Below are 22,288 nucleotides of genomic sequence, written 5' to 3' on the forward strand. Positions count from 1 at the left end.
GACTGTACGATTGGTCAATCTTCACGTCACTCAATGCTAATGAGCGGATAATGAGTGGAATTTTGAACGTTTTTTGGATACCGTCGGCACAATTTTTGTCTCACCGTAAAGTAAATATGCTTATGACCGTTCCGGAATCGTTAGCTTTATTTTGATGTAACACACGTGTAGGTACGCTCTATAACTTTTGAGTGTAGGACGGACGGACGGGCGGGCGGACAGACAGACAGACAGAAGAGCAATTATTATCTTATCTTCTATCTATATATATAAAAGAATACATCTGTCTGTCTGTCATTCCGTCTGTCTGTATTGAATAAACTCGAAAGTTATAGAGCGTACCTACACGTGTGTTACATCGAAAGAAAGCTTACGATTCCAGAACCGTCATAAGCATATTTACTTTTCGGTCGGACGAAAATTGTTTGCTCGTTATGCAAAAAACCTTCAAAATTAAACTCATTATCTGCTAATTAGCATTGATTGACTGACGTCAAGGTCGACCAATCCTGTGCCGTCACGATTGACCAATCCTACAGTTCAGTCGCCTGATGGTTGGCCAATCGCTGCGTCTGTGGGCGGGACTAATGCTTTTCAACTCAGGCATCGGGCAGCCATTGCTTCACTACTTCCAGCTCAAAATCTGCTAATCCAGCTTCGAAAAAGTTAGTATCTCTTTTAAAAATAACATCACATTTACCAAAAACGTTTTATAAGTACTTTCACTTTCATCTTTGAAGCTATTAAAAGGTAGAAATGTTGCCCGGCAGCAGATTCACACAGGGACAGACAGACAGGTCCCAAAGCCTGGGACTCGATTTAAAATGTTGCCCGGCAGCAGATTCACACAGGGACAGACAGACAGGCCCCAAAGCCTGGGACTCGATTTAAACCGCCCGGCCCAAAACAGCCCTGGCAAAGCTGGGCTCCCCCAGCTAGTATATATAGATAGTTAGATATATAAAAGGATCGTGGTGTCTGTCTGTCTGTCTGTCTGTCCGTCCGGGCTTAACTCAAAAGTTATAGAGCATACCTACACATATGTTATATCAAAAAAAAAGCTTATGATTAGGGGAGTGTCATAGGCATATTTACGTTTTGGTCAGACAAAAATTGTTCTGACACTATACAAAAAACTTTCAAAAAACGGACAAAATCCGCTCATTAGCGGTTGACCAATCCTACGGGGGAATCCGCTCATTAGCGTTGAGTGACGTGAAGGTTGACCAATCCTACGGGGGGAGCGCGCTGCATCACGGGGGGGCATTTCATGGCGTGTCTGAGCGGGGCCTAATCCTGCAGCCTGCCGTTAGTGCCTCACAAAATGGCGGCCGCACTTCTTCACCTGCAAAATCTCCCTCCGGCTCTCACCTTTTAGCGTGGGAAAGGCTGCTTTAAATTAGACTCTTCATCTCTTTTGTTTTTCTTTTCTCTGGCCTGCTGCGCGGGAAAACAGACAACCACGTGGCCCGAGAGACAGTGAGCGGGGGGAGCAGCGGCGGCGGCCCGCAGCAGCAGCTGAGCTCGGGTGAGCGGTGGCGGGCCACAGCGGGAGCTGAGCTCGGGTGAGTCGGGCCGGGCCTGAGGCACTACGCCGCGCGCGGGGGCTCCACTTCACCGGAGCGGCAGGGGTCCATCGGGCCAGGCCTGAGGCGCTAGGCCGTGCACGGGGGGGCTCGGGTCGGAGCGGGAGCTCAGCTCAGGTGAGTCGGGCTGGGCCTGAGGCGCTAGGGAGGGAGAGGGGAGGGAGGTAGAGAGAGGAAAGGAGGGAGAGACAGGGGGAGGGAGAGAGAGAGGGGGAGGGAGGGAGAGAGGGAGGGAGAGGAGAGGGGAGAGGGAGAGAGAGGGAGAGGGGAGGGAGGGAGAGAGAGGGAGGGAGAGAGAGCAGGGAGGGAGGGGGAGAGAGAAGGGCAGGGAGAGAGAGGGGAGAGAGAGAGGGGAGAGAGAGTGGCAGGGAGAGAGAGGGGGAGGGAGAGAGAGAGGGTGAGGGAGGGAAAGAGTGAAGGGGTGGGAGAGGGAGGGAGAGCTCGCCTTCTTCCTTCCTTCGCTCGCCGCAATTCAAACTTCCCGCCGACCTCACAAAATGGCGGCCGCCCTTCTTCACCCGCCGGGCTCTGAGTCCAGCCCTTTCCCCGGGGTGTCTTCCTCTCTTCTCTATCTCCTTCCCTCGCTCTCTCCTTCCCTCTCTCTCTCTCTCTCTCCTTCCCTCTCTCTCTCTCTCTCTCTCCTTCCCTCTCTCTCTCCTTCCCTCTCTCTCTCTCTCCTTCCCTCTCTCTCTCTCTCCTTCCCTCTCTCTCTCTCTCTCCTTCCCTCTCTCTCTCTCTCTCCTTCCCTCTCTGTCTCTCTCTCCTTCCCTCTCTCTCTCTGTCTCCTTCCCTCTCTCCTTCCCTCTCTCTCTCTCTCTCTCTCTCCTTCCCTCTCTCTCTCTCTCTCCTTCCCTCTCTGTCTCTCTCTCCTTCCCTCTCTCTCTGTCTCCTTCCCTCTCTCTCTCCTTCCCTCTCTCTCTCTCCTTCCCCCTCTCTCTCTCTCTCCTTCCCCCTCTCTCTATCCTTCCCCTCTCTCTCTCTCCTTCCCCCTCTCTCTTTCCCTCTCTCTCTCTTTCCCTCTCTGTCTCTCTCTCCTTCCCACACAGACAGACAGACAAACTCATTTATATATATGAAAATTATTTGTTCTCCATTAACAAAAAACGAAGTTAAGGAACCACCTCCTGGGTGCTTAGGAAGAGTTCTTCAATCCCAACAGTCTCATAAACAGTTTTACAAACATGGCACAGGGTTCTTGAGTTCCCTCGGCACCGCCGGGCACTCCAGCTAGTATTATATAAAAAGGATATAGAAGCACTGGAGAAGGTGCAAAAAATATTTACAAAGATGACACCAGAACTGCGAAGATATAACTATTAGGAAAGACTGAACAGGCTGGGGTTCTTTTCTCTAGAAAAGAGAAGACTGAGGGATAACCTGATAGAGGACTTTAAGATTATGAAGAGGTTTGATAGGATAGACGTAGCGAAAATGTTTCTGCTTGTGGGAAGACCAAAACTAGGGGAAATAAATATATAATAAATACGATAGTCACTAATAAATCCAGGAGAAACTTCTTTACTTCTTTACCCAGAGAGTGGTTAGAATGTGGAACTCGCTACCACATGGAGTAGTTGAGGCGAATAGCATAGATGCATTTAAGGGGAAGCTGGATAAACACATGAGGGAGAAAGGAACAGATGGATATGCTGATAGGGTTAGATGAAGAGGGGTGGGAGGAGGCTCGTGGGGAGCATTAAACACTGGCATGGACCAGTTGGGCCGAATGGCTTATTTCTGTGCTGTAAATACTATGTAATTATTTTAAGTAGGTTTTGATATGAAAAGCTGGTGAATTTTGTGAGGATAACATAGTGGTCGCCACTTCCAGGATCTCTGCCGTCCTGTTACACCGGTCACCATGTAGAGTAGGCAAATCAAGCTCGGACAAACGGCGCCCGCTATAAGTGTCACAAACAGTATTTACATCTCAACACTGTACGCATTGACATTCTTTCTTCTGTTTAAACCCCAGGCTTGAAAGTTAATCCTTGTTCTGTTCGCTGTTTGCGCCTCTAGGGGCCGATGATAACAACCTGAACTCCATCTTCTACGAACACCTGACGAGATCGCTGCAGCAGAGCTTGTGTGGCGACTTGATCCTGGGTCGCTGGGGAAGCTACAGCACGGGGGATTGCTTCATCCTGGCCTCGGATTACCTCAATGCCCTGGTTCAGCTGATAGAGGTGGGAAATGGCCTAGTAACTTTCCAACTCAGAGGACTCGAGTTCAGAGGTGAGCCCGGAAAGATCTCAAACCTGACAGTCATAATAAAATCAAAGGGATATGCTGTACGAGTAATGTGAGACAGGACGTGTGGTGCATGTGGCGTGCTCGGGAGGAACAGGTGACTTTGGACCTACGGTTCCCAAAGCTCTCCATCACTGGGGTTTCCCTCACCTCATGTCTGGGTCTGTTGTAGACTCATTGATAAAGATTGATTGTTATGATTAGTCACCAACTCCACTTTTGTTGGGTCATGTGACTACCAGGATGATAGAGTGTCAGCTGTGGCTCAGTGGTTAGCACTCTCGCCTCTGAGTCAGAAGCTTGTGGGTTCATAGTCCCACTCCAGAGACTTAAGCACAAAAGTCTAGGCTGACATGCAGTGCTGCACTGTCAGATGTGGCATCTTTCGGATGAGGCGTTAAACCGAGACCCCGTCCGCACTCTCAGGTGGATGTAAAAGATCCCACAGCACTATTTTGAAGAAAAGCTGGGGAGTTATCCCTGGAGTCCTGGCCAATATTTATTTCTCAATCAACATCACTAAAACAGATTATCTGGTCATTATCACATTGCTGTTTGTGGGACCTTTCTGTGCACAAATTGGTTGCTGCATTTCCTACATTACAAGAGTGACTACACTTCAAGTGACTGCACTTCAAAAGTACTTCATTGTCTGTAAAGCACTTTGGGACATCCTGAGGTCGTGAAAGGCACTATATAAATGCAAGTCCTTTCTCTCTCCTTACACTGAGTGGATAAACATGTAAGGATGACTATATTTTGCATTATGGTAATATTCCACAGACATCTGCACAAGTAGTCTGGGTATTTGTCACGGCTACTAACAGCTACCTCAAGCTGTCACTGAGACAGGCACTTCTGCCTTGCCTTTGGTATAATTATCACGTCGCATTTTAATGGTACATTACATGAATTCAGCGCTGCCAAGTTGACAAATAAACAGTGGATGTTTTCCCGAACTTTTTGATGCCGTATTTTATTCTGGGTTTCCACATTTAATTATTTTTCTGTTCAGTTGCTCAAACATAACATTAGTGTTTTTGTGATACTGAGGCTGCACAGATTAGTGCAGAGCAAGATGAAATGTTGTAATTTGGTACCTCCACTGAACAGTCTTTATCTACTGTTAATCTTTAGCTGTCTCAAGTCTCAACATTTGATATCTTATTCATTCATGAACTTGCAAGAGTACGAAGAATAAAAAAATTAATGTTAAGATATAACTACACTTTGGAGTGATTCTAAATCAGGCTTGTGGGGTACCGTGGACATTTTACTGTTTGACTGCATCCGTGACTAACAATTTTAGACAAATCACTTTGACATTTCTGCCTGAATGCCCCACATGTACAATAAAAGATTTAGGGGATGAAGGTCACAACACCAAATGCTGGTGATTTCTGGTGACCTGGACTAATGATCCGGAGTTCATGAGTTCAAATCCCCACCATGGGCGGCTGGGGAATTTAAATTCAGTTAATTAAATACATCTGGAATTTTAAAAAGCTAGTATCAGTAATGGTGACCATGACACTACTGGATTTTCGTAAAAACCCATCTGGTTCACTAATGTCCTTTAGGGAAGGAAATCTGCCGTCCATACCCGGTCTGGCCTATATTTGACATCAGACCCACAGCAATGTGGTTGACTCTTAACTGCCCTCTGAAGTGGCCTAGCAAGACACTCAATTGTAACCTCACGGACTGCAGGTTCAAGAAGGCGGCTCACCACCACCTTCTCAAGGGCAATTAGGATGGACAATCAATGCTGGCCTTGCCAGCGACGCCCACATCCCATGAATGAATGAAACAAAAAGTCGGTAGAGTTGTGCGCCGGAAAGACTATGGGGTCGATTTTAAACTCATTGCTGGGGCGTTAAGCTGGCATTATGGATTGTGCCACCTGGGAGAGAACGTGCCCGGTCTTCACTGGGGAGATGACGATCAACCTGCTCCGGCAAGCAGTGAAGGTGAACCATGTTCCCCGTGGCTTTATTCGGTTGTGATACTACTGCAGACTCCAACATAAATTAGTGAAATTTGTGGCCATGGTAATAATCCAGTTGTTTTATTCCCACTGTGGTTGCAGATTTTATTGACGTAAATTTGCACAGACTATGAGAAGGTGGATGCGAATTCAAGTACAGTAGTATTCAAATTGCACTTGGTGGCACTATGTCAGGACTCCTGGAGGATTAGAAATGGAAGGGCAAAGAGCAGGAGGCCATCGAAAGTGTTTTATTGATGCAGAAGTAAACTTTTATACAGAAACAATCTTGATTCAACAAGAGAAAAAAGTCCTTAGAGCAGAAACTATTATGTGAAAAGGAAAAAAAATCCCCGTTGGAAGGAGTTACAAGAAAATACTTGCAGTTACCCAGGACAACGGAATATGGAGAGGACTGGGAATTATTTAATGACGTCTGTTTGGGATAGGACCAGGGAAAGACTGACAGAAATGATAAGTGCTCTGCTCCTGTGCATGTAATATGCACTAAATGGAGCTGTCAGCATTTGAGAAATGTCAGGAGCGACACTTTAAATGTCCAGTATCAGACGTCAAACTAACAGCTTAGGAATTTTGTGTACTCCACTAAACTCAGCCTAACGGGTCATTCATCTCATTTGTGGTTTAGAGTCATAGAGCACGGATAGAGGCCCTTCGGCCCATCGTGTCCGCGCCGGCCATCACGCCCTGTCTAATCTAATCCCATATTCCAGCATTTGGTCCGTAGCATTGTATGCTATGGCATTTCAAGTGCTCATCCAAATGCTTCTTGAATGTTATGAGGGTTCCAGCCTCCACAACCCTTTCGGGCAGTGAGTTCCAGACTCCAACACCCTCTGGGTGAAAAAGTTCTTTCTCAAATCCCCTCTAAACCTCCCGCCCTTTACCTTGAATCTATGCCCCTAGTTATTGACCCTTCTACTAAGGGAAAAAGCTCCTTAGTATCCATCCTATCTATGCCCCTCATAATTTTGTACACCTCAATCATGTCCCCCCTCAGCCTCCTCTGCTCCAAGGAAAACAAACCCAATCTGCCCAGTCTCTCTTCATAGCTGAAGCGTTCCAGCCCTGGTAGCATCCTGGTGAATCTCCTCTGCACCCTCTCCAAAGCTATCACATCCTTCCTGTAGTGTGGTGACCAGAACTGCACACAGTATTCCAGCTGTGGCCTAACCAGTGTTTTATACAGCTCCATCATAACCTCCTTGCTCTTATATTCTATGCCTCGGCTAATGAAGGCAAGTATCCCATATGCCTTTTTTACCACCTTATCCACCTGTTCCGCCGCCTTCAGGGATCTGTGTACTTGCACACCCAGATCCCTCTGACCCTCCGTCTTGCCTAGGGTCTTACCATTCATTGTGTATTCCCTTGCCTTGTTAGTCCCCCCAAAGTGCATCACCTCGCACTTTTCCGGGTTAAATTCCATTTGCCACTGTTCCGCCCATCTGACCAACCCATCGATATCGTCCTGCAGACTGAGACTACCCTCCTCGCTATTTACAACCCTACCAATTTTTGTATCATCCGCGAACTTACTGATCATACCTTTTACATTCATATCCAAGTCATTAATATAGACCACAAACAGCAAGGGACCCAGCACCGATCCCTGTGGTACCCCACTGGCCACAGGCTTCCAGTCACAAAAACAACCTTCGACCATCACCCTCTGCCTTCTGCCACTAAGCCAGTTTTTTATCCAACGTGCCAAGGCACCCTGGATTCCATGGGCTCTTACCTTCTTGACCAGTCTCCTGTGCGGGACTTTATCGAAGGCCTTACTGAAATCCATGTATACCACATCCACTGCGTTGCCCTCATCCACACACCTAGTCACCCCCTCAAAAAATTCAATCAAATTAGTCAGACATGATCTTCCCTTGACAAAGCCATGTTGACTATCCCTGATTAATCCTTGCCTCTCCAAGTGGAGACTGATTTTGTCCCTCAGGGTTTTTTCCAATAATTTTCCCACCACTGATGTTAGGCTCACTGGCCTGTAGTTCCCTGGTTTTTCCCTACTCCCCTTCTTGAATAATGGAACTACATTAGCGGTTCTCCAGTCCTCTGGCACATCCCCTGTGGCCAGAGAGGTTCTGAATATGTGTGTTAGAGCCCCCGCAATCTCTTCCTTTGCCTCACACAGCAGCCTGGGATACATTTCGTCCGGGCCTGGGGATTTATCCATTTTTAGGCCTGCTAAAACCGCCAATACCTCCTCCCTCTCGATGTTAACGTGTTCGAGCATATCACAGTCCCCCCGCCCTATTTCTATGTCTACATCGTCCCTCTCCATAGTGAAAACAGATGCAAAAAATTCATTTAGAACCCCTTCTACATCTTCCGGCTCCACACACAGATTGCCACTTTTGTCCCTAATGGGCCCTATCTTTTCCCTAGTTATCCTCTTACCCTTAATATACTTATAAAACATCTTAGGATTTTCCTTTATTTTGCTCGCCAGTGTTATTTCATGGCCCCTCCTTGATCTCCTAATTTCTTGTTGTATGCAGATTAGCTGCTGCGTTTGCCAATATACAAGTGACTGCAGGTTCAAAAGTAATTTATTGATTATGCAAGCACTTTGGGATATCTTGAGCAGGTGATAAGATGCTATATCAATGCTATTGTTTTATATGGAAGACTGCAATGGATTTTGGGAGAGAGGAAATTTGCTCCACTGAGCCACCTAATGACCAGAGTCTGTAATTACATTGTGACAGTTAACGTAACAAATATGAATGGCAAATGTACAATATATATTGTATGGTGCAATTTGTACAATATATATTGTACAGTGCATATTGCATGGTATATATTGTATGATATATGCTGTATGATATATATTGTACAGCATATATCGCATGGTACATATCGTATGGTATATATTGTACAGTATATATTGTACGGCATATATTGTATGGTGTATTTTTTTTAATTTGTTTATGGGATGTGGGCGTCGCTAGCAAGGCATTTATTGCCCATCCCTAATTGCCCTTGAGAAAGGTGGTGGTGAGCCGCCTTTTTCAACCACTGCAGTCCGTGTGGTGAAGGTACTCCCACAGTGCAGTTAGGTAGGGAGTTCCAGGATTTTGACCCAGTGACGATGAAGGATCGGCAATATACTTGTAAGTCAGGATGGTGTGTGACTTGGAGGGGTAACATTAGCTACCCTCCAATCCATGGGTACTGTTCCAGAGTCAATCAAATTCTGGAAGATGACCAGCAATGCATCTACTATTTCTAGGGCCACTTCCTTAAGTACCCTAGGATGTAGATTATCAGGCCCTGGGGATTTATCAGCCCTCAATCCCATCAATTTCCCTAACAACATTTCCCTACAAATACTGATTTCTATCAGTTCCTCCCTTTCATCAGACCCTATGTTCCCCGACCTCTTTGGGAGGTTATTTGTGTCCTCCTTTGTGAAGACAGAACCAAAGTATGTATTTAATTAGTTTGCCATTTCTTTGTTCCCCATTATAAATTCCCCTGATTCTGACTGCAAGGGACCTATGCTTGACTTCACCAATCTTTTTCTCTTGGCCAGCTCGGTCAGTAGTGGTGCTACCGAGCCACTCTTGGTGGTGAACATTGAAGTCCACTACCCAGAGTACATTCTGTGCCCTTGCTACCCTCAGTGCTTCATCCTGGGGGTCACCACTGACCAGAAACTTAACTGGACCAGCCACATAAATACTGTGGCTACAAGAGCAGGTCAGAGGCTGGGTATTCTGTGGTGAGTGTCTCATCTCCTGACTCCCCAAATTCTTTCCACCATCTACAAGGCACAAGTCCGGGGTGTAATGGAATACTCTCTACTTGCCTGGATGAGTGCAGCTACAACAACACTCAAGAAGCTCGACACCATCCAGGACAAAGCAGCCCGTTTGAATGTCACCCCATCCACCACCTTAAACATTCACTCCCTCCACCACCGGCGCACTGTGGCGGCAGTGTGTACCATCTACAAGATGCACTGCAGCATCTCGCCAAGGATTCTTCGACAGCACCTCCCAAACCCACGACTTCTTCCACCTAGAAGGAGAAGGGCAGCAGGCGCATGAGAACACCATCACCTGCAAGTTCCCCTCCAAGTTACACACCATCCTGACTTGGAAATTTATTGCCGTCCCTTCATCGTCACTGGGTCAAAATCCTGGAACTCCCTCCTTAACAGCACTATGGGAGTTCCTTCACTACGCAGACTGCAGCGGTTCAAGTTGGCGGTGCACCACCACCTTCTCTAGGGCAATTAGGGATGGGCAATAAATGCTGGCCTTGCCAGCGACGCCCACATCCCAGGAACGAATTTTTAAAATGTCATACTGTGGCGGTACCACCGGTTGTACCTTACATAAAGACACATAATTCCCTTTAACTTACCTTACTGTATGTTTAACTTACCTTTTGGGGCCGTTGCCCTTTTAACTTACCTGTTGGGGCCATTGCCCCTTTAAGACGTGCCCTAGCGCGCTGACGTCACGTCACGTACGACGTGACGTGCGTGCGGCGGCTGCCAGCCCGACTCGGCCTTCCAGGACGGCCGCCGGCACAGCCCGGCCTAGCGTCTTCGACCGCAACGGCCAGACCGGGTAAGCGCGCCGACGCCGCGATGCGATTCACGTGACCGCCCCAAGCACGGGCAAACGTGACAACGCGCATCACGTGACGCCCTAAGCGCGGGAAACGCGAACAACGTGATGACGTCACAACACAAATGCGATGACGTCATCACGCTCTCCACAGGACTGCGAACTCAGTCCTCGTGGAGTCCCCGCTGGGAAAAGACCTATACCACGGTGCTCCTACAGTCAGCCATCTTACCTGCCAACTTACCTGATGTAATTAGTCTGTTCCTGTAAATAAACAACTTGTTAATAGTTCGTCGAAGTCAAACTCTCTTATTTAGTGGCGATCTACACGAACCGCTACATTGGTGACCCAACGATGTGAGTACGGGAGCTCATCAATTCCAACACTACAATTGGTGAACCCGTATCCGTGAACAATTTTCACGGTAGCAACGCACGCCTGAACCTCGTCTTCCCACAAGACGACCGACGCACAACCAACGAACAACCACAGAACAGCAACCGCCTAACACTGATTCCTCCAAAGGCGACCCCGTCTTTGCGAACGTATTCGCAAGGTAAGCGCAGTCTGGAGCAGATCCCATTTGACATGGACAAAACTCAACCGGACCCCGTTTTTTTTTTGTGAGCAATTTTCACAAAAGAAGCACGCCATGGAAGCACCAGCCGTTTTGCTGTCACTACCGCAATCCAGGGAGCCACAGTCTCCCTCGTGCTTTATACTGGTAGAAGCCCCGTTCGACGAGAACATTGATGCAGCGCCGACCACGCACTTGCTCACGGTCCCCGTACTCGTCTTTCCTACCGCCACACGGATCGTCCGCCTCTACGGCCACAGCGACAGTGAGTATAAATCTCTCCAAGCGCGGGGTACAGCATGTTCGGGCCCACAAAATCGGAGCGCGCCCTGCGGGGATACCACGAGGATTCACCCCCGCGAAACACGAGGACCCACTCCTCGCACATGAGGACCCATCCCTCGCGAACCACGAGGACCCATCCCTCGTGAAAAATGACAACTCCTTCTCGGCCGACGACGCACCAGCCCTTCAGCCTGCTGGTTGTGTTACCTACTACACGATTCGGCGTGAACAAAAGGCGTGCCACCCTCCCAACTGTTTTCTCCTAAATCTACAACTGTTACAAGTGTTGCTGCCCTCCAGGCAGAGTTAACCCCTCCTGAAAGCAACAACAACCTGGACCGTTGCCGCCCTTTCTCCAGTTTTCCCTTTAACAAACGCAAATGTCTACTGAAGCTGCACACATCGAGGATGGGTCCAACGGGCATCCTGCGGCCGCGATCAGCCACGTGAAAGTTGCTAGCCTCACCGATCACAGGTTAACGCAGTAACTCTTCACCCTCTGTTGTGTTAATGTCGTAGCACTATGGCACGCACTGTTCTGCGTGTTCCATCCTCCTGAAGGTTTCGCTCACCTGTCAGCGAGTTCACTCACCTCGCCTGTCAAGTCCTTCTGGAACATTCGTTTGGCGTTCCTGCAGAGTTCGTTATAACAAGGACTTGTTCCAACATCAACAGAGTCATCGCCCGCGTCCGCCCAACCTGCCCGTCACTCTGAAAAGGCCTGCTGTTTCGCACGTCTCCACGGTCCTTCGCCTGACGGATACACTTTATTCGCCACGTCGCGCGTACGGATCCCCTCACGAGCAGCATCTTCGGAACTCGCTCGCCAAGCCGAGACAGCATGACCGCCGAGACCACCAGCGTCAGACCATCTCATCCTTGGACTTTCGTTAAAGCGAATTCTGGGGGGGCCCATGTGGCGGTACTGTTGTATCCGTGTGTTAATGGAGACACGGAATGCAGGAGTTGGTTTAACAGGTGTTTACTGAACAAAGTCTGGAGGTGAACTAAAAGATACAAGACGCTATACAGGCTTATATACCGAGTGGTCACTACCGGTATTACAGTACACAGGGGCTCTTAAAGGTACATACACTACAATTGCTCCCCTTTTAGATCATTAGTACATAACATTTTAAGTAATCATTAATTAACATGTTTACAAGAACAATAATCTACACATTTGCTGCAGTTAATCAATTATAAGTCAGTCTCTCTGGAGGCTTCCTGACTCGGTCTGGATAACGCCTCGGTGGTGTAGTAGTTTTCGGTGGTGTAGTAGGTTCTTTTGGCAAGGTCGATTCGGCTTGAATGCCAGTGTCGGGTTCATCTGGTTCCAGTATCACCGGATCGGAGGTAGATACTAGGGGTATCTCTGCTTCATCATTAGGCGTATAGAGTTGTGGTGTAGGTTGTCCCTTTTTGGATGACTCTATGATCTGGTCAGCATGGCGCCTTATTATGCTTTCACCAATGTCCACGGTATACATCAGCGGTCCTAGTCGTGTGCAAATAGTTCCAGGCTGCCATTTCTCGGTACGGTAGTCCCGGGCCAAAACTTGTTGACCTATCTGGAAGGTTCTAGTTGGCCTTTCATTCATGCCTTGAAATTGCCGGTTCTCTACGTCCCTTCTGATGTTTGGCTTGATCAAATCCAGCCGGCATCTTAGTCTTCTATTGAAAAACATCATGGCGGGAGTTTGGTTTGTAACCACATGTGTTGCATTCCTGTATGCAAACAAGAAGTTATCTACCTTATGTTGTAGATTTATGTCTTCATTACCCATGGCCTTTATGGCCTTCTTGAAGGTCTGGACAAACCTTTCAGCTAACCCATTGGTGGCGGGATGGTATGGGGCGGACGTGTAGTGCTTAACCCCATTGTTTTTTAAGAACTTCCTGAATTCTTCGGACACAAATTGCGGTCCATTATCAGAACAGATCTGTTCAGGCAGCCCATTCCTGGCAAATATGGTCCTTAATACTGTGATGGTTTTTTCCGTGGTGGTGGAGGACATCTTTATTACCTCCGGCCACTTGGAGTGTGCATCAACCGCGATTAAGAACATTGAGTCCATAAATGGACCAGCAAAGTCGATATGTACCCTTTGCCATGGAGATGAGGGCCACTCCCATGGATGTAGAGGGGCTTGTGGTGGGGCGTTTTGGACCTTCTGGCATCCTAGACAGCTCTTGGTCATTTCTTCGATGTCTCCATCGATACCTGGCCACCACACAAACGCTCTGGCTAGGTTCTTCATTTTCACTCCACCCAGATGCCCCTCGTGAAGCTCCTTTAGCACTTTATCCTGGAGTTTGGGTGGAATCACCACTCTGGATCCACACATCAAGGTTCCTCGGCACACTGACAGCTGTTCTCTTCTTTGCGAGAATGCTGGCAACAGTGGTTCGCCATGTGCTGGCCATCCCTTCACCGTTAAATCGTAGACTCGTGAGAGAGTCGGGTCATTTCTCGTTTCCTTTTCAATGGTAGAATTTGTTACTGGTAGACATTCTACTATGGTTGAGTGGAACATCTCCACTGGGTCCACTGTAGGTGCCTCTTCTACCGTTGGCAACGGTAGGCGCGATAAACCGTCAGCATTCCCATGCTGTTTTGATCCTTTGTATTCTATGTCATATTGGTGTGCCCCTAGGAAAAGGGACCACCTCTGTAGCCTTTGTGCTGTCATAATGGGAACGCCCTTTTTAGGGTTGAATATGGAGACGAGGGGTTGATGGTCAGTCAACAAGGTAAATTTTTGTCCGTGTAGGTAATGGTTGAACTTCTTCACTCCCCACACCAGGCTGAGTGCTTCCCTGTCGATCTGGGCATAGTTATGCTCAGCTGAGTTCAATGAGCGTGACGCAAAAGCTATCGGCCGCTCCGAGCCATCAGGGAATCTATGCGATAATACCGCTCCTACGCCGTAAGGGGATGCATCGCACGCCAGTCTGATTGGCAGTGATGGGTTGTAATGAGCCAACACTTCCTTGGACGTGATCAAGCCTTTGCATTTATGGAAGGCACGTTTACAGTCTTCGTTCCATTTCCAAATTACTCCCGTTTGTAGCAGTGCGTTAAGAGGGTGCAGAACAGTTGACAAGTTCGGTAAAAATTTATGATAGTAATTTATCAATCCCAGGAACGACCTTAATTGTGAGACATTTTCAGGTGCTGGGGCTTTTATGACCTCTTCAATTTTTTCAGGTGACTTATGCAACCCTTCTTCGTTAATTATATGGCCACAATATGATATTTGTTTCTGGAAAAATTCGCACTTGGGGCGATTTGCTCGTAGGCCCCGTTCCCTCAGCCTAGTGAGCACCTGCTCCAAATTGGCAAGGTGCTCGTTGTCGTTTTCTCCTGTTACAAGGATGTCGTCTAGGTAGCATTGAGTCCCCGGAATCCCTTGCAGGACTTGCTCCATAGCTCTTTGCCAGATAGCTGGAGCTGATGCTACTCCGAAAACCAGTCGATTGTACTGGTACAGGCCTTTGTGTGTGTTTATCGTGAGATACTTTTTAGAGGCCTCCTCAACCTCCATCTGTAGATATGCCTGTGCCAAGTCAATTTTGGTGAAACGTTTCCCTCCGGATAGTGAGGCGAAAATATCTTCTATCCTTGGAAGAGGATACTGTATCGTGTGAAGGACCGGTTTTACAGTTACCTTGAAGTCCCCACAGATGCGAATTTTTCTCTGTTCTTCAGATTTATCATTATTCAACGTTTTCTTCATGACCGGGTCGATGGGTGTTGCCCACTTGCTCCAATCTACCTTGGATAACACGTCTGCTTTTTCCAAATTGTCCAGCTCTGCCTCGACTGCTGGACGAATTGCATATGGCACCGGCCTTGCCTTAAAAAACTTGGGAATTGCCGCATCTTCCACTTTTATTGAGGCGGTGACACCTTTCAAGGTTCCTAGTTCCTGTTGAAACACTTCTTTGGCGTTAGCCAAGATGTCTTTTAATCGTTCAGGTATGACGTCATCTTCATTTTTTTTCTTACTGGTCACCGTCAGTGCCTGAATGGAGTGCCAGTCTAAACGTATCTTCCTGATCTATTCACGTCCCAACAATGGTGGACCACCATCTTGCAGAACATATAAATACAACTTCTGTATTTCCTTGCCGTTGTATACAACAGGCACCTTTATTTTCCCTCTGGGGTATACTTTCTGCCCCGTATATGTCTTCAAGATAATGGATGTGTCTTTCAAAGGTATATGCGGAAATAGCCGCTCGTAATCCCGTCGACTTATGACGGTCAGAGCTGATCCTGTATCTAGCTCCATTTTAACTGGGGACCCCGCTATCGTGAGGGTAACCCAAATGGTCTGGTAATCTTCTTTGGCAATTACATTATGTAATTTGAGACAGCTTAGTCTCTTGTTTCCGGAGTCGCTATTGCTCGTCTGGTCTTCGGACCTACTGTCCGTCATCATTTGTACCTTTCTGTACTTTTCCTTATTGATTTTTTTTCTGTCAGTGGATTTTTTGTTTCCAGATCGGCATACACGTGCAATGTGTCCCATCTTTCCGCATTGCCTGCATGCTTTGTCCTTGAACCAGCAGTCCCTCTGGTCATGGGTGGATCTGCCGCAGTGATAACATCTCTCGAAACCCCGTGCCATTTCATGGGTGCCGAAGTCCTGTGGCTTTTGCTGTATCTCTGCAGCTCCTCTTGCTGCTGCTTCGTATGATACAGCCACACTGAAAGCCTTGTCCAGTGTCAAATCTTTCTCAGAAAGTAGCCTTTTCTGTGTTCCTTCACTTAGGAGACCGCAGACGAATTTGTCTCGTAGAGAATCTGCCAGTCCTGCCCCGAATTGGCAGTGCTTTGACAGCTTTCTTAATTCGATGAGGTAATCAGCGTTACTTTCATTCTTGTGCTGATTCCTCCTGAAGAATTTGAATCGTTCCGCTATCAGCAGCGGTGTTGGGTTTAAGTGCTCCTGTAGGGTATCAACAATCTCCTTAAAATTCTTGTCCATCGGTTTGGCTGGAGTGATTAAGTTTCGTAACAGCCCGTATGTCCTTGCACCCATCAGATTTAGAAGTACTGATGCCTTTTTATCATCCTCTACTTCATTCGCTGTGCAATATACCTCCACTCTTTCCACATATGTGGTCCGATCCTCTATATCACTATCGAAAGCAGTAATATTGCCAGTCTTAGGCATCCTGAAAATCAAAAATGGCGCCTCCCGCGCTTTCCTTTCTTCCCTGCCGAGAAAAAAATGGCGCCTCCCGCGCTTTCCCGCCGCTGCTGCTGCTGACAACGCTGTTCTCCGTGGTTTTTATTTACACAGATATTTTTAATAGTTGGAGACTCGTTCCCGCCGGACTCTCTGGGACTTTTCCCTCCCTCTGCTTGGTCCGAATGCCGACCTGCTTTGCAGCGCCGGCCGTCTCCCGAGTGCTCCACCCTCCGTCTCTGTTTGCCTCCGCCTTCCGACTCGCTGCTCGGCCCTGCTGCAGAGCCACCCGATCGAGCCCCAGCCCGCCACCCAGGAAGGATTAGTGCAGTACCTGCCACCAGCCCGGCTAGCTGGTGAAACCACAGTTTTTTTGTTTTTTTTCTTCGACCTTTGTCTGAGGAATCGATCTCCTTGAGGTGCTGCCGAATTGCAGGTAAGTCCGTTTCCAATTCGTCGCCACTGTTGTATCCGTGTGTTAATGGAGACACGGAATGCAGGAGTTGGTTTAACAGGTGTTTACTGAACAAAGTCTGGAGGTGAACTAAAAGATACAAGACGCTATACAGGCTTATATACCCGAGTGGTCACTACCGGTATTACAGTACACAGGGGTTCTTAAAGGTACATACACTACAGGTACCACCGGTTGTACCTTACATAAAGACACATAATTCCCTTTAACTTACCTTACTGTATGTTTAACTTACCTTTTGGGGCCGTTGCCCTTTTAACTTACCTGTTGGGGCCATTGCCCCTTTAAGACGTGCCCTAGCGCGCTGACGTCACGTCATGTATGACGTGACGTGTGTGCGGCGGCTGCCGGCCTGACTCGGCCTTCCAGGACGGCCACCGGCACAGCCCGGCCTAGCGTCTTCGACCGCAACGGCCAGACCGGGTAAGCGTGCCGATGCCGCGACGCGAGTCATGTGACCGCCCCAAGCGCGGGCAAATGTGACGATGCGCATCACGTGATGCCCTAAGTGCGGGAAACGCGAACAACGTGATGACGTCACAACACAAACGCGATGACGTCATCACGCTCTCCACAGGACTGCGAACTCAGTCCTCGTGGAGTCCCCGCTGGGACAAGACCTATACCACGGTGCTCCTACAGTCAGCCATCTTACCTGCCATCTTACCTGATGTAATTAGTCTGTTCCTGTAAATAAACAACTTGTTAATCGTCGAAGTCAAACTCTCTTATTTAGTGGCGATCTACACGAACCGCTACAATACGGTATATATCGGACGGTATATATTGTATGGTACCATATATATTGTATGGTACGTATTGTACGGGACATATTATGTGTGATATATTGTACAAATCCATGCTGACTGTCCTTGATTAATCCGTGCCTTTCTAATTGCCAATTAGTACTGTCCACCACCAAGGTTAGGCTGACTGGCCTGTGTTAAGTCTGTGAATTATTTAGTTAATTAAAACAGACTAATGAGTAACAATAAAAACAGGTCTTTACTGGTTGGAGGTAGGGACTATACTGAATACAAGATTACTGCACAGTGCTTATATACCGGTGTGTTCACCCCCGGTATTACGTCTACAGCAGCCTGAGAAAGTAGTACATCTCTTAAGGTGGAACAGGCTTAAGCTCTCTTAAGGTGGAACAGGTTACATACACAACACTCCTCCCTTCTTAGCTTTATAGTCATCCCCCCCATTTAACATAACGTAATAACATATATACATATATAACTTCATGTTTAACGTAACATATCACAGATTCAGTCTCTGCGGAAAACAGTTCACAGATTCAATCTCTGTGGTGTAGTCGGTTCACGTTACTCATTCAATAGTCCTTTCATGGATTTAACAGCTTGAACTTCCGAACTGATTTGGCTCCGTTCGGAGGGACCACGTGTGTGATCTGGTAGAGGTGATAATGGTTCAGATGGGTCATCTTCTGTTTTTACTTTTCCTTTTCTGCTTCTTGGAGACTCTCTGGGCTCCATTGTCAGCTGCCACAGCTGCCAGCTGCATGCGCAGTTCCTCCTTCTCTTCCTCCTGTTTCCGTCGTAGAGCCAGCTTCTCCCGATGTTCCGTAGACTTTTGGTGCTCCTCCATGATTTCTGCACTTTGGGAGTCGAAGTTACAAGCTGGGCAGGACAGGACATCGTAATATTTGGTGTCGTCCACCAGGTCATGGTAATATTCGGTGTCGTCCTGAGCTAGACCAGTGAGAGGGTCGTCTATTTCCTCCATACCCAGCTGGACGTTAGCCAGCTCTTGTTCCAAATCCAGACATCTTTCCTGAAGAGACTTCTTCATGTGTACCTCTGCATCCAGCTTTTTCTGGGCTTTCAGCAAGTCGTTTACTAGTGACATCATTTGTGATTTTAATACTTCAACTTCCTTTGGAGATTGATTGATCGGACTATGCAATCCCTCTACCGGAGCAGCTGTTTCAGCGGTCTGTTGTTCTACATTGACGTGAGTCAGCGTACTTTTGGCATCCAATGGCTGCTCTGTTGCAGTCGTTTCAGTCTGTGTCGTCACATCAGCCATCTCAATGACTTTTGAGAGCTCCGAACCCTTTTCCTTTGAAGATCGCAGCTCGTGTTCAAGTTTTTCCCATTTCAGAGTCTTGTCCCTCAGCATATGAAGGAGTTGTCTGACCGTTAACTCTTCTGACACCAGATTATGGCACGCACCTTCAGAACCTGAATCAGCTTTGATTCGTTCGGCCTCCTCGCGCAGATGGTTGGTGTGCTCCTGCTCCATTTTCTCCATCAGTTGCTTCTGTTGACTTTCCAGATTCTCCCACTCTGTAACAAAGAGCTTTTTTATTTCATTCATCTCTTGCTCAAAACGGCGAATCATTTGTTCTAATTGCTGTTGTAGTTTGAAATGGAGTTGAGTTCGAGCCCAGTGTCCCTCAAAAATGTGCATATCAGTAGACTTGACAGACTCAGAATTCTCTGTTAAACTATGTTGTTGTTGCTCAGTGGAATTCTGTGCTGAAACTTTGTCTTTTGCACATGGGTTGGTCTTACCATCATCAGTTCTAGAGTCTGGGCTGATTATCTGCACCGAGTTCTCACTCTTTATGGCTTTTAGCGAATGCCAGTCCATATTTATGTTTCTAAACCACTCCCAGCCTAGTAGTGGTGGACCTCCCTCCGGTAGCACATATAAGTCCATTATTTGACTTCCTTCGCCCTTGTTGGCCACTGCAACCTTTATTGTCCCGATGGGGTACACTCTCTGCCCCGTGTAGGTTGTCAATATAATCTCCGTATCCTGTAGGGGAATATATTGGAATAACCTTCTGTAATCTTTCTTATTCATGACCGACAATGCCGATCCAGTGTCCAATTCCATTTTTACTTGGGCTCCTTCTATCTGAAGAGTAACCCAAATTGTCTGGAGGTCTGCACCCTTACCAACGTTGAGTACCCTTAAGCTAGCCAGTTCAATACTGCTTGCGTCTGAATCGGACTCCTGTTCGGCCACCTTGTGTACCTTTGCGTGTTTCCCTTGCGGTGACTTCTTGTTGCTGGTCTTCTTCGCTGACCTGCATACTCTAGCTATATGTCCAAGCCTACCACAAGTTCTACATTCTTGGTTTTTAAACCAACACTGGTTCTGATCATGCGTTGTCTTTCCACAACGATAACATTTGCCAGAACTCACACCCAATTTGTGTGCACTGAGCTCCGGTGACCGTAGCTGCATTACTGCCGTGCCTCTCGCTGCGGCTTCGTGTGCTGCTGCCATAGTGACCGCCTTCTCAAGCGTCAGCTCATTCTCCTCGAGCAGTCGCTTTTGTGTATCCTGTTTAAATAAACCACACACAAATTTGTCTCGAAGTGCCTCTGTCAGTCCCGTTCCAAACTGGCAATATTTCGCTAATTTACGCAATTCCAGCAAATATTCAGCATTGCTTTCATGCTGTAGCTGCCTTCTGTCGTAAAATTTAAATCGTTCCGCTAGCATCAGCGGCGTGGGGTTTAGATGATCTTTCAGGACAGTAACAATCTCATCGAACGTCTTATCCGTCGGTTCATCTGGTGATAACAGGTGTTTCAATTGCCCGTATGTCTTCGCACCCATTAAATTTAATAATGTTAGAGCTTTATCTTGGTCACGAATTTTATTGGCCTTACAATAATTTTTTACTCTTTCAACATATATGGCCCAATCTTCGAGGTCACTATCAAAGGTGCTAATATTCCCGTGTTTAGGCATTGTAGATTTGCAATTTCTCAGATTTTATTTTCTTTACTTGTTATCAAAGATGGCGGCTTCCCGCTCTTGCCGTCGTCCTCCGCCCACAAAATGGCGGTTTTCCCGCGCTTGGCGGTCTTCACCCGTCCCCCGACGCCGTCTCCCTTCAGCCCCCGAGTGCGGCCCTTATCTTCGCCGCGATCGCCCGAGTGCGGCCCTTATCTTTGGTCCCGATCGCTGGCCCGCGCTGCGCCTCGCACTTGAAAGCGGCCCGGCCCTTATCTGCCGATCGCTATCGCCCTATACCTCTCTCTTCCCCAGTCCTGTCTTCTACTCCGGTTCACAAGCTGATGGAGGCTTCAGGGTCCTAATGCCTGTCGCTTCCAGTGGGGTGGTGAGTGGTGAGGTTTGAAACCTCTCTTCAACCGCCGTGGAATAACTGCCGCAGGGTAAGAACCTGACTCGTCGCCAGTGTTAAGTCTGTGAATTATTTAGTTAATTAAAACAGACTAATGAGTAACAATAAAAACAGGTCTTTACTGGTTGGAGGTAGGGACTATACTGAATACAAGATTACTGCACAGTGCTTATATACCGGTGTGTTCACCCCCGGTATTACGTCTACAGCAGCCTGAGAAAGTAGTACATCTCTTAAGGTGGAACAGGCTTAAGCTCTCTTAAGGTGGAACAGGTTACATACACAACAGCCTGTAATTACTCGGTCTATCCCGTTCTCCCTTTTTAAAAAACAGTACAATGTTAGCAGTCCTCCAGTCCTTCGGCACCTTGCCTGTAGCCAGAGAGGATTGGAAAATGATGGTCAGAGCCTCCACTATTTCCTCCCTTGCTTCTCTTAACAGCCTAAGATACATTGTGCAGTATATTGTACAGGATAAATTGTATGGAATATATGGTACAGGACATGTTGTACGGTGTATATTGTACGGGATATATGGTACGGGAAATGTTGTACAGTGTATATTATATGATATATAATGTACAGTATGCATTGTATGGGACATGTTGTATTATGTCTGGTAACCAACCGTTTTTGAGGTGACTTAGCTGGTTTTAATTTTCCTGTCAGGTACATACTGCCAGCAGAGGGAGGTTGAAGCGATAACGGAGGGGGTCGAGGATGACGAGGGCTGCTGCTGCTGCTGCGAGCCGGGGCATTTGCCTCACATGTTGTCATTCAACGCGGCTTTTATCCAGCGCTGGCTGGCCTGGGAAGTTACGTCATCTAAATACGTGCTGGAAGGCTACAGCATCAGCGACAACAACGCAGCATGCATGCTGCAGATGTTTGACCTGAGGAAGATGCTCATCACCTATTATGTAAAGGTAGTAGTATGCCAGTAAGTTTCTAATATGTTATTTTGTTTCACAAATAGTTTTTTTTGCCTCCACCTCCCACGGTATTATTTTTTTAGATCTCTTCCTCCTACAGCCTGTTGCAACTGCCAGCTACGATAAAGCAATGAGAATTAGACTGCAACCCAGCTTTAACCGAAGCCTTGTTTGGACAACAAACTGAGAGAAGGGGAAAGCAGGATGGAGCTGGGTTTGGGTGATTTAGACGGAGGGAAA

General features: G+C 47.4%; 1 protein-coding gene across 1 annotated transcript in view; it reads left to right on the forward strand.

Annotated features, from left to right (window-relative positions):
* The window catches only part of pcnx2 (pecanex 2), a 946,160-nt gene that overhangs the window by 667,244 nt on the left and 256,628 nt on the right, over positions 1 to 22,288 (forward strand). Inside the window, exons 25-26 of the mRNA XM_085996657.1 lie at positions 3,606 to 3,821; positions 21,786 to 22,042. Coding sequence (XP_085852783.1) covers positions 3,606 to 3,821; positions 21,786 to 22,042 — 473 coding nt within the window. The remainder of the gene's footprint in view (positions 1 to 3,605; positions 3,822 to 21,785; positions 22,043 to 22,288) is intronic.

This window comes from Somniosus microcephalus, chromosome 9 (assembly GCF_052327205.1).
Source record: "Somniosus microcephalus isolate GS21.2 chromosome 9, FLI_Smic_1.0, whole genome shotgun sequence".
NCBI classification, from domain to species: Eukaryota; Metazoa; Chordata; class Chondrichthyes; order Squaliformes; family Somniosidae; genus Somniosus; species Somniosus microcephalus.